The following is an 11419-nucleotide window of genomic DNA, read 5'->3' as shown; positions in this document are numbered from 1 at the left end:
GAAGGCATTGTAGAATTGCTTCCTATTTATGAAGAAATGCTTCGTATTACGAAGGATTTTGCTTCATAATACAAAGCATTTCTTCGTAGATTTTACAATGCCTTCATTTTCTTCGTATTACGAAGCGATTCTTCGTAGAGTTTTTACTGTGAGCAGGAAGAAAAATATGGAAAATGTCATAATTCTGACCGAAGTGAAAAATTCGCTGTATTATCACAGCCAAACGGGGCGAGATATCGCAAGATCCCTTTGACATGAGATCTTTGTAAACTGATCCCTGCCCCTTTAAAAATTTTCATCCATGGATCAGTTTAAAAAGATCTCATGTCAAAGGGATGTTGCGATATCTCGCCCCGTTTGGCTGTGATAATACAGCGAATTTTTCACTTCGGTCAGAATACGAGTCTGAGAGTGCAAATCGAAGAGATGTGATTCCAAGAGTCCGTTGGTTTGACAAGGAAACGCCCTTCTTGAAAAATGAAACGCTAGGATCTGGCACCTTTTATTGAACAAGTTTATTAAGGCTTTTCAAGGAACAAAGGAACAGACTTTGAAACATTACAAACAAAGGATTCTATGATGGAATTTAAAGTTAAGACATCAAGTAAAATATCCGACATGGCATAACTATAAAAACTGACCAAACATTACATAAATACGACAACTGAATTATAGATCACAAATTGGATCTGTTCTCACATCTAAATGTGAGGGAATTGAAGCATACAGGAAACCTGATCTACATTCGGAAAATAAGTAGAAACATTTATAAGAGGAACTGCATTCAACGACATTTAACAAGTTTAAAAATTAAAAAAAAGTTCAAACTAAATGTGGTGACTGCGCAGGCTCATTATTCCCCGTTGGAGGAGACAGCAGAAACAACGGAGGAACATGGAAGCTCGGCAACCTGCAAGCAGCCTCGAGGACAGTCGGCAGTCCGACGGTGCAAGGAAAACGCCGAAACGGGGATGCGCTCTTTGTCGCAGAACCAACAGTCACAACTAATGCGGTCGCTATCCTCGTCGCCATAGGGGTCTTCCCAGACTTTTAAGTGAAGTTGAGGGTTTCTCTGAAGCAAGTCCTGGATGCGAGTGCTGCGCACCCAAGCCAGCAGGCAGTCTTCCTCACACCAGATAGTCAGCGTGGTGAGTCGGGGCGCGGACTTGGGTGTCACTGCCCGCAGGAAGTCATCCGAGGGAGTCTCCTGAAATGACAGGTGACGCAAGGCAGGGAGCCGGGGCAGGCAAGCAGCCAATGCCATGAGGTCTGGGTCCGACATCAAGGTATACAAGTAGAGAGCCTCAAGAACATCGACAGAGCGCGATTCCGTTAGGGCCTGGAGTGCGCCAGTAGCAGGAAAGTTAATGGCGTCTATTAAGTCTGGTGTGAAGGCCACGGATCTGAGCTGCGACGACTGACGAATGAAGTCCAGAGCCGCAGGAACCGGGGGGCAGTTTACGGAACGTAGCTTTGGCAACGTTCTCAAGGTCAAGTAGACCTCGTCGTCACCGCAGTATTCCGTCAAATCCACCTCTTCCAATGTCGCAGCATGCGTCTCCAGGAACACAGAAAGCCACGGTTCCGAGTACACTGTTGATGTACTACAATACCAAAACGACGTTAGAGACGGCTCCTGTCTGGATAACAGTGCCTGCTGCGGCATTTCATTGTGTCCGATGAAAATCTTGAGTTCTCGCAAACCCTGAAGGTTGTAGACCAGGTGTAGGAGTTCAGGATCCGTGGTATCCAAGGCCGCAGAGGTCTCAAGATCAACCACTTTCAGGCCGCCGAGCGAGTGCACCGCCTGCAGTATGGTTCTGGCCAAGGCCACGCCCGACGATCCGGTAATCGACAGCTTCAGCCCAGCTATGACGCAAGCAGTGGCGGACAGCATGGACGCAACGGCTTCCACCAACTCAGCTTCTCCTTCAACGAAGACTTTCCGGAGGCAAGGGGCCAGACTCAGGGCAGCGCGCATGAGGCCTCGTGTAGCGCCCCTCCCCTTCAGTGGAGCATACCGCAACTCCACAGACCGCCACAGGTCCGGGTGCAGGCAGAGCTCGCTCAGGCAGCGGCACGCCACGCGGCAGCAGAAGAGCTCTCTGGGCGACAAGTACGCCAGCACGGCCAGCAGCGCGTCGTCCGGCAGGGACAGGAGCTGTGGACACAGAGGAAGGCCACAAAGCAGTAAAAATAAGCAGCTCCAGACAAAAAATAAAATAAAAAACATGGGCCATACTCTGCCAATTCAAGTGTGAGGCAGTCTCACACTACTTTGCGAACCACTGTGTCTCGCGGTTGCAAGCGTGAGCCACGTTTGTACCACGATTGCATGTGTGACACACCATTTGTCTTACACTTACAAGTGAAAGAGACGTGATGTGTCTCGCACTTACACGTGTGAGACGTGATGTGTCTCACACTTACAAGTGTGAGACGTGATGTGTCTCACACTTACAAGTGTGAGACGTGATGTGTCTCTCACACTTGCAAGCGTGGGACAAACGCGGCTCACGCTTGTAAGCGTGACACACAGTGGTTCGCACAAAATCGCCTCTCAAATCTAAACTGTTTGTGCTATAATTTCCACACCTTACTTATGCTCCTTAACTCCTTTGTGTTACCTCTAGGCACGAAGTTGCATAAGAGTTTTCTCCAAGGTTAAGTTTTTTCTTGTTTCATTTTTTTGTTCTATAAATAAAAATTGAATTTCATGGTGGTCTTTCTTTTCTACTGTAATATTTGTAAATCAATGGAAGTTTGCCGTAAATTAACGAAGGCATCGTCGTACGACAAACTTCCGTTAACATTAATTGTAAAATTACGAAGGAAAATCGGAAATTTTCGAAGTTCGTCCTAAATTTGGGACGGGCTTCGTTAATCTGAGTGATGCTTTACCGGAAAGAAAATTCCGGGATAGGAGGCTACATTGGAATTTAATTCTTTTGAATAAAAATAACAAAATGCGCCTAACCCCAGAGAACTGTAAGGATGCTACTTCATGCCTAGAGGTAGGACAAAGGGGTTAAGGATACTAAGTAAGGTGTGGAAACTATAGCACCAACAGCTTAGATTAGAGAGGTGATTTCTGGCCATTCTGAGCTAATGGATAGCGAGCAAAACGACTTCATGATAAGTCGAAAAGGCATCTGCTTTGACTGAGGTATCAGACTCGAATCCCACACAAGAGAAAAACCAGCTTAGAACCAGCTGGTACCGTGGACGGTACGTTAAGTGCGAACAACGGAGTCTTTTCAGAATTAAAAAAATTCCAATGCTAATCGCATTGCAAGGTGTTCCCATTTTCACATTTGGCTATTTTTAAATGGCCATGTATTGCACCGTGCCAGTGCCAACTGTTCAATGATTATGAGAAAATCCAAAAATTTCAAAGTGCGCATGCGCTAAATTCAAACCAACAAATAGAAAAGAGTTCTGGTCAAACCTGATTCAGTTAACACTATGACCACCTCACTCCATCTCGCGACTTACAGTGCTCATGTTCGCCAAACGAAAGTCACCCGCGTTCCGAAATCACCCCTCCCGAGTTTATTAAGTTTGTCAAACCAACCATCGTGCTGTTTTCACGTTGTGAGTAAGAACTGTTCTACAAAATTGAGGAAAACATGTCAAGACAACCGCAGCCTTTAAAAGCATGCCAAACAATCCAACCTCAGCAACAATGGAGGGGCAGTTTCATCCGTATTACAAGCAAAATCTATCCGTAATTGCAATTGCACAAAAATGTCCGTAATACAGATAGGATGTATCCGTAAGAAGTTTAGTGTGCACATTCATTGGTAAAACCAAAGCGTAGCATTACCCTCCGTTTTTAAGCGCAATCAGTTTATGCTTGAAAACAAGTCCAACAGGCTCTTCCCCCAACATTCCCCCTTTCTAAATGCATGCACTGATAAAACTAAAGCGCAGTATTACCCTGTTTTCAGCCGTAATCAGTTTACGCTCGAAACCAAGCGTAACAGGCTTATCGGCCAAGATTCCCCCTGTCCAAATGCATGGGGGAATCACCACAGTATGCTTCATTCCAAGCGTAACGTCTTCAAGCGTAACTCTTTTCTTAAATCAAGCACTGAGAAAACCTTTCAAACTAAATCAGGCCTTTCAAAGCAAAGCAGTTTGTTAGAACAAAGTATTTTGAGCAAACATAAGCTTACAAAGAAAATACTTCGTATCATACAAACGTTACTAATTCTTCGTAAAACAAAGTAAACTAGTTGTATGCTCAAACTGCTTCGTAACGTTTTAAGGGTGAGCCTAGAGTTGCGCTGTAGTTTTACCAGTACGGAGGAATTTTCAGAATATGCTTCATTTCAAGCGTAACGTCTTTAAGTGTAACTTAATGCTTGGGTCAAGCAAAGAGATACGCCTTAGTTAGTGTTCCTTTCAACGTGATGTCACGTTCCTGGAATGAGAGTGCTTGCTCTGAGTGAAAACCCCCGTTTCCAGAGCGGCTCGAGTTTCGTAACGGGCAGCCCCTGCGAGCGAAGCTCACGTTTGCAAAAGACTCACCCGAAGCGTATCCATGCCACTGGCTGTTGAGGACGTCGATTCCGAGTTGCTGAGGTCCGCAACGTTCGCAGAGTGGTCCATGGCTCGCCGCCGAAGGATCTTCACCGCGTCGAGGTCTTCGCCCATATGAAAAAGAAAGGCTCCAAAAACAGCCCGAGCGGGGGCTATGTCCGAAAACGGTTCCACCGGACTGGTCCGGCTGACATCCAGAATGTTAGAAATCCGGCAAGGTTTCGGGTGTTGTCCGACGACTAGATTCGGACTCTTTTCGGACTAACCCGAAGCAAGGCCGGCGAGCAGGGCGGGCTGCTCCCCGCCGCCCCCCACCCTTCCCCTCCCTCCCGAAACCCCTCTCCTCCCTTCGGAATCCCCTCCCCTCCCTCTGCAAGTGCAGTGCAGGCAACACTGCAAAGCCGGTGCACTTGGCAAGCCGTTTTGAATGTTGAAAATTGGCAAGCCTGGTCCTGAAATACTTCCGAGTTCGCTAAATTTGGGCATTGCTGGCGGCCGAAGCGCTAAGTTTGGGCAAACTGGAAGATTTCAGGTCAGGGCTTGCCAATGTTTAGCATTCAAAACGGCGTGCCACTTTTGTGGCAGGCAAACTTGGCACCGGATTTGAACTTACGATAGAAATCAAGTAGTTGATATGTAGGATAAAAATAATTTCCGATGGAAAGCACTTTGGGGACGAGAGTGCACGGGGAAAGGCGAATTAAATGATACACCTCTCGCCCTCGCACCGCCCGTCCCTTTAGTGTTGGGAGATGCACACAGAACAGCAAGCGTAGAGTCACTAGCGTCCTAAACGGTCATCACCCAAAAAAAATTTTCAAACTAAAACACATTTCTTTCCGTCCAACTGGCTCGTTCCCAGCACAAGGCTGCGCAAGGCTGCAGCGCGCGGAGGCGACATGGCTTCAGCGCGCCGAGCGAGTGGACTCTGACGCAGGCAAACGCGATGCGTGCACCTTGGAGGGCAGCTGGAGACTGACGTTTTGCGTGCCGAGGCGGCCAAAACTTTCCGAGTTGCCGAAGGATTAAGGCTCCCCTCCTGGCCGAACCAATCAGAGAGCGCCTCCGACCGGCCCGGGCCAGCAGGCTTTTCCGCGCCTGCACCGGCAGGGACAGTCCACCACACTCGGCTCGCTGCCGATCGGTCTGCCGGACAAGTCGCTTTCGGGACTAGGATCTACGGGCTCCGTACGGGCTAGTCCGATGGAAGCATCATCTGATCGGGCATCCATCGGGCCGTCCCAGTCCCGACGCGGGCTCGTGGCGGACTGTCCGACCTGGTCTCGGGCGCTCTATGGAACAGTCCGAGGGTGTTCGGACTGATTCGGACCGATTTCGACCAGGTTTCGGAACATTTCGCTTTTATGTGGGCGTCGCCGGTAGTTCCACCGCAACCTCTAACTTGGCAATCCAGACTGCAGCCTCGATTCACACACGCGGCAAGGCTGCAAACGGTAGCGAGCACACTTAAAACCCTACAAAGAACTACTCGTTGAAATACAAAGACAACGAAGGCTTCGCATCCAACGAAGGAAAACGTTTGTAGTACACACGATTTTGTTTGTAATTCAGAGAAAAGATGCTTCGCAGGCTGCGAAGAAGTTCTTAGTAGGCTACAAAGGATTTTTTCGTTGAATTACAAACAAAATTGTTTGTATTGCAAACGATTTCCTTCGTAGGCTGCGAAGCCTTCGTTCAGTACTTTACGAAGTATTTTGAACAAATGCAAGGTACAAACAATTTAGCCACTGTGGCGTGTTGGGAGACATGCCCTGCATACAGTGCTGAAGCGCAGTGACGCGCGGGCCAAAATCAGGTTTCCATATGGCTTTTAATCAACCTGGCGCCAGGTGAGTTGGCTTGCCTACCTGTACGGCGCATGGACCCTTCGGGCCAGCGCATCCATTGCTGCCGAGTGCAGGCACATCGTTGCCTCGCTCCCACGGTCCCATGCCTTGTCGCATCAGTCTGAAACTTGGAGGGCTTTGAAATGAGGTCTGGGCCGAGTGATGTGACGTTGTTTGGGACTGCTACCCCCATTCAGTGAGTCGCTGGAAGGGGGTGAAGTGAGGGGTGGTTTTTACTGGAAATGACGCTTTTTTCGCTCTGGAAGACGAACGGTTGGTGGGATCGTCTTGAAAACTTCAGGATCGCTTCCCCCATGTCTTGTTCGACCAACCCGCTCGTCTGAGGGCTTCCAACCCCTCCAGGGGCGTGCAGGGGTGCAACGGGGTGAACACCCCGACCGCAGGGGTTGCAGTCGTCCGGCACCGGGTTTCTTCGCTGAGACGTCTTCTTGGACACTGAAGGGATGCCCCCTGGAGTTTTGTTGCATTTTGCTCCAACCGAAAGGCCCCGCACGGCCGGTGTTCGAAAGGGGGTGGGGCTTTCCGGTGGATGATTCACCCGGGGGTGGTCGGAACCTCGAAAAAACATGATTGCTTGGTACGGGGGACGTCCTGACGCTGTTTTGCGCGAAATTCGAACTTGCTCGAAATCCGCCCCCTTGAGGGGGTGGGGGTGAGGGCAGCGGGGGGTGGGTTGGTTCAAATTGAATTCCGCTTGCATCGTTGGAAAGAGGAGACTCATTTGACCTCGTACACCAAAACTTTGGACTCTGCGATAGGGTAAAGTTGGTTTTTACGGCACGTTTTCATCGTTTTTTTCACCCTTGCGCACTTAGGGGTGGGTGCCGTCCGTTAGGGGAGGCGCACGGGCCACGCGCTTCGCAGGCCTCGAGGGGAGTAGTGGGGGCACCCGTGTACAAAATTTCAGCTTCCCAGCTCGAAAGAAGTAGAAAATATGACGATGACTAAAAGCGTTCCTCTAATTTTTGTCGGGAGTGTATGTTCTTTAAAACCTTACGTGTACTCGGAGTATATTCTTATGAAGCTACTCTGCTTCGGTATAAGCATGGAAGTTCGTAATGATTTCGGAGTGAAGGAGTAAATTGGAGAAGATAAAAGAAGTTGAAGTACGGGGTATGAAAACGTGCACCGTATCCTTCGCCTACTGCAGAGATCTCGCCATCCAGAGGACCGACTGTGTTTCACCAAGAGATCGTGAGCAACGAGCAATCGTGCCAACATTAGGAATTTTACTGTTAGGATCAACCACGACGCGTCTTCAGGTCATGTGACTCCACGTTTACCATGGTTGATTAATTAATAAGTCGTGGCTCGCGATCTACCGAGGCACGATACAAGACGAGATTTCTGCATTAGACCAAAGAAAGGGTTCACGGTTTCTTACCCTGCACTTTCGTTCCTTAAACTGGAACCCTATACTTCTACAACTTCTCGTTTAAGCGGAGTCACGAGAGAAGAGCACGAAGAACAGACTGGTGAAACAAAGGCGTAGTATTACCCTCTGTTTTCAAGCATAATCACGTTAAGCTTGAAATCAAGCGTAACAGGCTCATCCGCCAAGTTCCCCCTATCCAAATGCATGGGGGATTTTTCAGAGTATGCTTCATTTCAAGCGTAACGTCTTCAAGCGTAACTTGATGCTTGACTTAAGCATCGAGCTACGCTGAAGTTTTACCAGTGTACCACATGCCGAGAAATATCGAGACGCTCTCACTACTAGTTCAAAATAAAAATATCAAGTTGTTGCCAAATTACTATTTTATCAGACAAGAACTGACAAACTATGAATACTAAATATGATTACTACTTTCTTTTCCCATCTTATAAATAAATCGAAAGAAAATAAAGATTTATCATAGGGTCAGGGCGGGGAAGAACTGGACGTTTTGCAATCTTTCTCGACTTTGACTCTAATTGACTATCTTTAGCCAATGTATCGGTTGGGTCTGTTGATCGAGCCTCAAAGAAAGGCATTTCAACCCTCAGCGAGTGCGTTTGCGGCTTCATTTAGTAATACATGAGAAAAAACAGTGTGCGATTCTTCCCCGTCGAAACGGGGAAAAATCGAACACCTAAGGGGAAAAATCGGACATAGACTTTAATTTAACAAAAATCTATGAAAGTAGGTCAGAAATCTCTTGGGAACGATATTTGGGGGTAACACTTGCAATACCCACTGAAGCAGGCGCACGAGTATTCCTAGATGAACAGAAATCATCGAAGCATTGTTAGGGGGTCCGTGGCGGCACGTTTTTGAGGTTAAATGACCAAAATGTATGAAATCGTCAACAGCCGTGTTCGTTTTCCCACTAAATGTTGGGAAATGCTACAATACACTTGTTACGACCACTTTGGTGGAATGTTAGGACAATTCGACGACTTTTATAGAAAAAAGAGGTGTTCGATTTTTCCCCGCACCAGTGTACGGTTTTTCCCCGTTTCGTATTTAACTCTTCAAACGTAATCCAGCTGCAAATCTGTCAAAACATTTGAACGTATCTTGGGCTCCACACTTCGAACTTTCGTTTACAATAAGAATATTCGTCACAGTAGGCTCGGAAAGTCGTTAAAAAGAGATATTGCGGGCACCAACTTTGAAAGTTTTTTAGGTGTTTTAAACGAGACCTCGTTTAAAGATGACTTTGAATACTTTCCGGTTCAAGTAGGCTAAATTCCTCTCAAACGCAATCTACCAGATCATCAATAAGCAATACTGAATACTCTGCACGTCCCAAAATAGGCCAATTTGTGGCAAAAGTGCGGTGTGCGTTTCTTCCCCAACTTGCGCGTGTCCGATTTTTCCCCGCCCTGACCCTACTGTGCTTAGTGGAGTAAGCAATGCTCTTCAAAGTATGTAGAAAATCAAAGCAAATGGAAAATAATGTACTAAATTGCAATTCACAGCTTCTTGAAACTCTTTTGCTAAGAACAAATTTAAGGTACAAAAATTTTGGGATCGTGGACGTACCAACATTTTGTCCGAGGATCTGTTAAAACCCACCCACAAAGTGTGAAACCACTGATGACATTGGTGACAACGCACCGAGATTATGGCAGCCTCATCTCTATAACACAATCTCTCTATGAACACAGTAGAGAACACGCACCACAAAACTCATTACTCTCTTCACCCCTTTTCAAACAGCCGCTGATACTGTATTTGTAGATGTGTTGTCTGTGAAATAGACGACATTTTTTTACATAGCTGACGGGTTGAGATTTTGCAATTTGCTCACCAAGGTGGCAGATATTCGGAAAACAGTTGACACTATCAATTTATTTATTCATAGTTACAATCTTCATTTGCCAATTCTTATACGTTGGGAACACAATTCGCATGTCACTCAGCACTTGACAAGAGAACAGCCCCGTTTCGTGCAACGGATGCCTGCATAGGATCATAGTACAAGATTTTCTGTTCTTTGAGTATATATACTTTGAGTATAGAACAGCTATTACTTTCCAATACATGTTGTTGAGGTTGGCTGGTAGAACGAAAGGTCTCATTTGACATACATGTGGGAATCGTCTTTGGAGATATGTTGTATTTGAGATCTTTGCCGCTCGTAATCCAAGGTCAGGTGACATCACAATAAAAACATCCTTAAACTCCGTGGATAATTTGTGGAAAAGGGCATTAGTGATAGATGAATACAACCGTCCAGCTTGAAAGATTGGATCTGATTGTTTTTATGTGTTTACTTCATGCGAAGGCGATTCCAACTCGACTTCAAGTGAATCAAAGGAATCTTCTCGTCTCCACCATATAACCGCCATATTTTCTGAAAATATATTAACATTCTTATCAAAATAGACACTTCTAGCGAGGCCTGAAGTGAAGAACACGAAGAAGAACATAGACCGGAAACAGTTCAAGGAATCGGCCTTTTTCGGGGGTTTTGGCAGGTTTAAAAGTGGGGACCCTGGTGAAACTTTCAAGTAGGCTTTAAAATAATCCCAGAAAGTTGAAACTTTGCTTGATTATTGGCTGAGCGATAGCGAAGCCTGTTACTCCAGTGCGGTTGAAAAGTTTTTTCTGTCTGTCAGTCTGTCTGTGTGTGTGTCTGTGTGTGTACACTACTCCTCCTGAACGGCTCGGCCGATCTGGCTGAGATTTTGCAGGCTTATTAGGTATGTTCTTGGCTCGGCACACGCGAAATTTCACTATCCTAGCTCACGTGGTTCAGTTTTTGTAGCCGAAAAACACCTAAAAAACGGCGAAAAATCGAGTTTTCTGCAGTCAGATCACTTCTGTCTTGAAGGAAGGAGGGTCCGGGGGCCGTGCCCCCCAGCCTCGAGAATTTAAGAAGTTACAAGGGCCAAGATCGTGATATCTATTGATGAAACAACTCTATCTAGAATGAACGGGGGTCTGGGGGGCTCATGCATTATCAAGTAAAATGTCACCGACGATGGACAAGCCAATGCCTGCCGAAGGCAGGCTAGCGCCGCAGGCCAAGGTAGGTACGCCAGGCGCGGATTGGAGGAACAGGCCGCGAGACATCGCGAAGCCTGTTACGACAAGACGCGGTCTGGCGTAAACCTACCTTGTTAGGTTCATTATGGTGAGTTCGTGAAACAAAATTCAATCCAAAATGTTGAACGGTCTCTGAGAAAAGTGGCTTTTTAGTGTTTTTTAGAGCGTTGGGGAAAAATCTTCCTGCGTCTTTCATTGGAACGGAAAGTCTTGAAAAATTTTGGGTTATCCTTAAGATGTTTAGAAGAGATTTTAGTGACGGAATTTTTAATTTCAACTTCTGTCCTGAGATGTCAATTTTCAAATTTTAACATTTAAAAAAAGTGAATTTTTTGCCTTTTTTTTAAGCTTTTAGGTGTGTTAAAAAAAGTAGGGCTGATATCAAGATTCCGTCACTAAAATTTGTCGATAAGTCATCAATGAATAGAGTCCATGCAAGACGACTCATGTAGCTGTCAACCAGGAACGCAGGAAGTCTTTCTACGACAAAATTTTTTGTCGCCATTTTTTGACGAGCAAAGCTGTGAAG

The 11419-nt window shown here is 46.4% G+C and overlaps 1 protein-coding gene across 4 annotated transcripts; it reads right to left on the bottom strand.

Annotated features, from left to right (window-relative positions):
- Positions 1–491: 491 nt before the first annotated feature.
- On the bottom strand, positions 492–7734 carry LOC117654268. 4 transcript variants are annotated; one of them, XM_034400720.1, is made up of 4 exons: positions 7543–7734; positions 5919–5990; positions 4534–4654; positions 492–2161 (listed from the first exon to the last, which is right to left on the bottom strand). In XM_034400720.1, exons 1-4 carry the CDS (start codon positions 7632–7634, stop codon positions 854–856), a joined length of 1593 nt encoding a protein of 530 aa, XP_034256611.1. In that variant the 5' UTR covers positions 7635–7734; the 3' UTR covers positions 492–853. The 4 variants fall into 4 exon arrangements, with proteins under 4 accessions (XP_034256611.1, XP_034256612.1, XP_034256614.1 ...); XM_034400721.1 differs by lacking the exon at positions 7543–7734 and adding an exon at positions 6414–6635; XM_034400723.1 differs by lacking the exon at positions 7543–7734 and adding an exon at positions 6284–6352.
- Between the last annotated feature and the right edge of the window lie 3685 nt (positions 7735–11419).

Source organism: Thrips palmi, unplaced genomic scaffold (assembly GCF_012932325.1).
Source record: "Thrips palmi isolate BJ-2018 unplaced genomic scaffold, TpBJ-2018v1 HiC_scaffold_10, whole genome shotgun sequence".
Taxonomy (NCBI): Eukaryota; Metazoa; Arthropoda; class Insecta; order Thysanoptera; family Thripidae; genus Thrips; species Thrips palmi.
The sequence above is the reverse complement of the archived record's forward strand: the minus strand, read 5'-3'. Positions and strand labels throughout refer to the sequence as shown.

Bases quoted from the DNA above. Each gene is read 5' to 3' on its own strand.
- LOC117654268 (XM_034400720.1), bottom strand. From the start codon at position 7,634: ATGTTGGCACGATTGCTCGTTGCTCACGATCTCTTGGTGAAACACAGT. The intron at 4,655-5,918 runs CGCCCACATAAA...TTTTCATATGGG, and splicing joins TGCGGTGGAACTACCGGCGA to CGAAGACCTCGACGCGGTGA. The intron at 2,162-4,533 runs GTGAGTCTTTTG...CTGTGTCCACAG, and splicing joins GTGGCATGGATACGCTTCGG to CTCCTGTCCCTGCCGGACGA.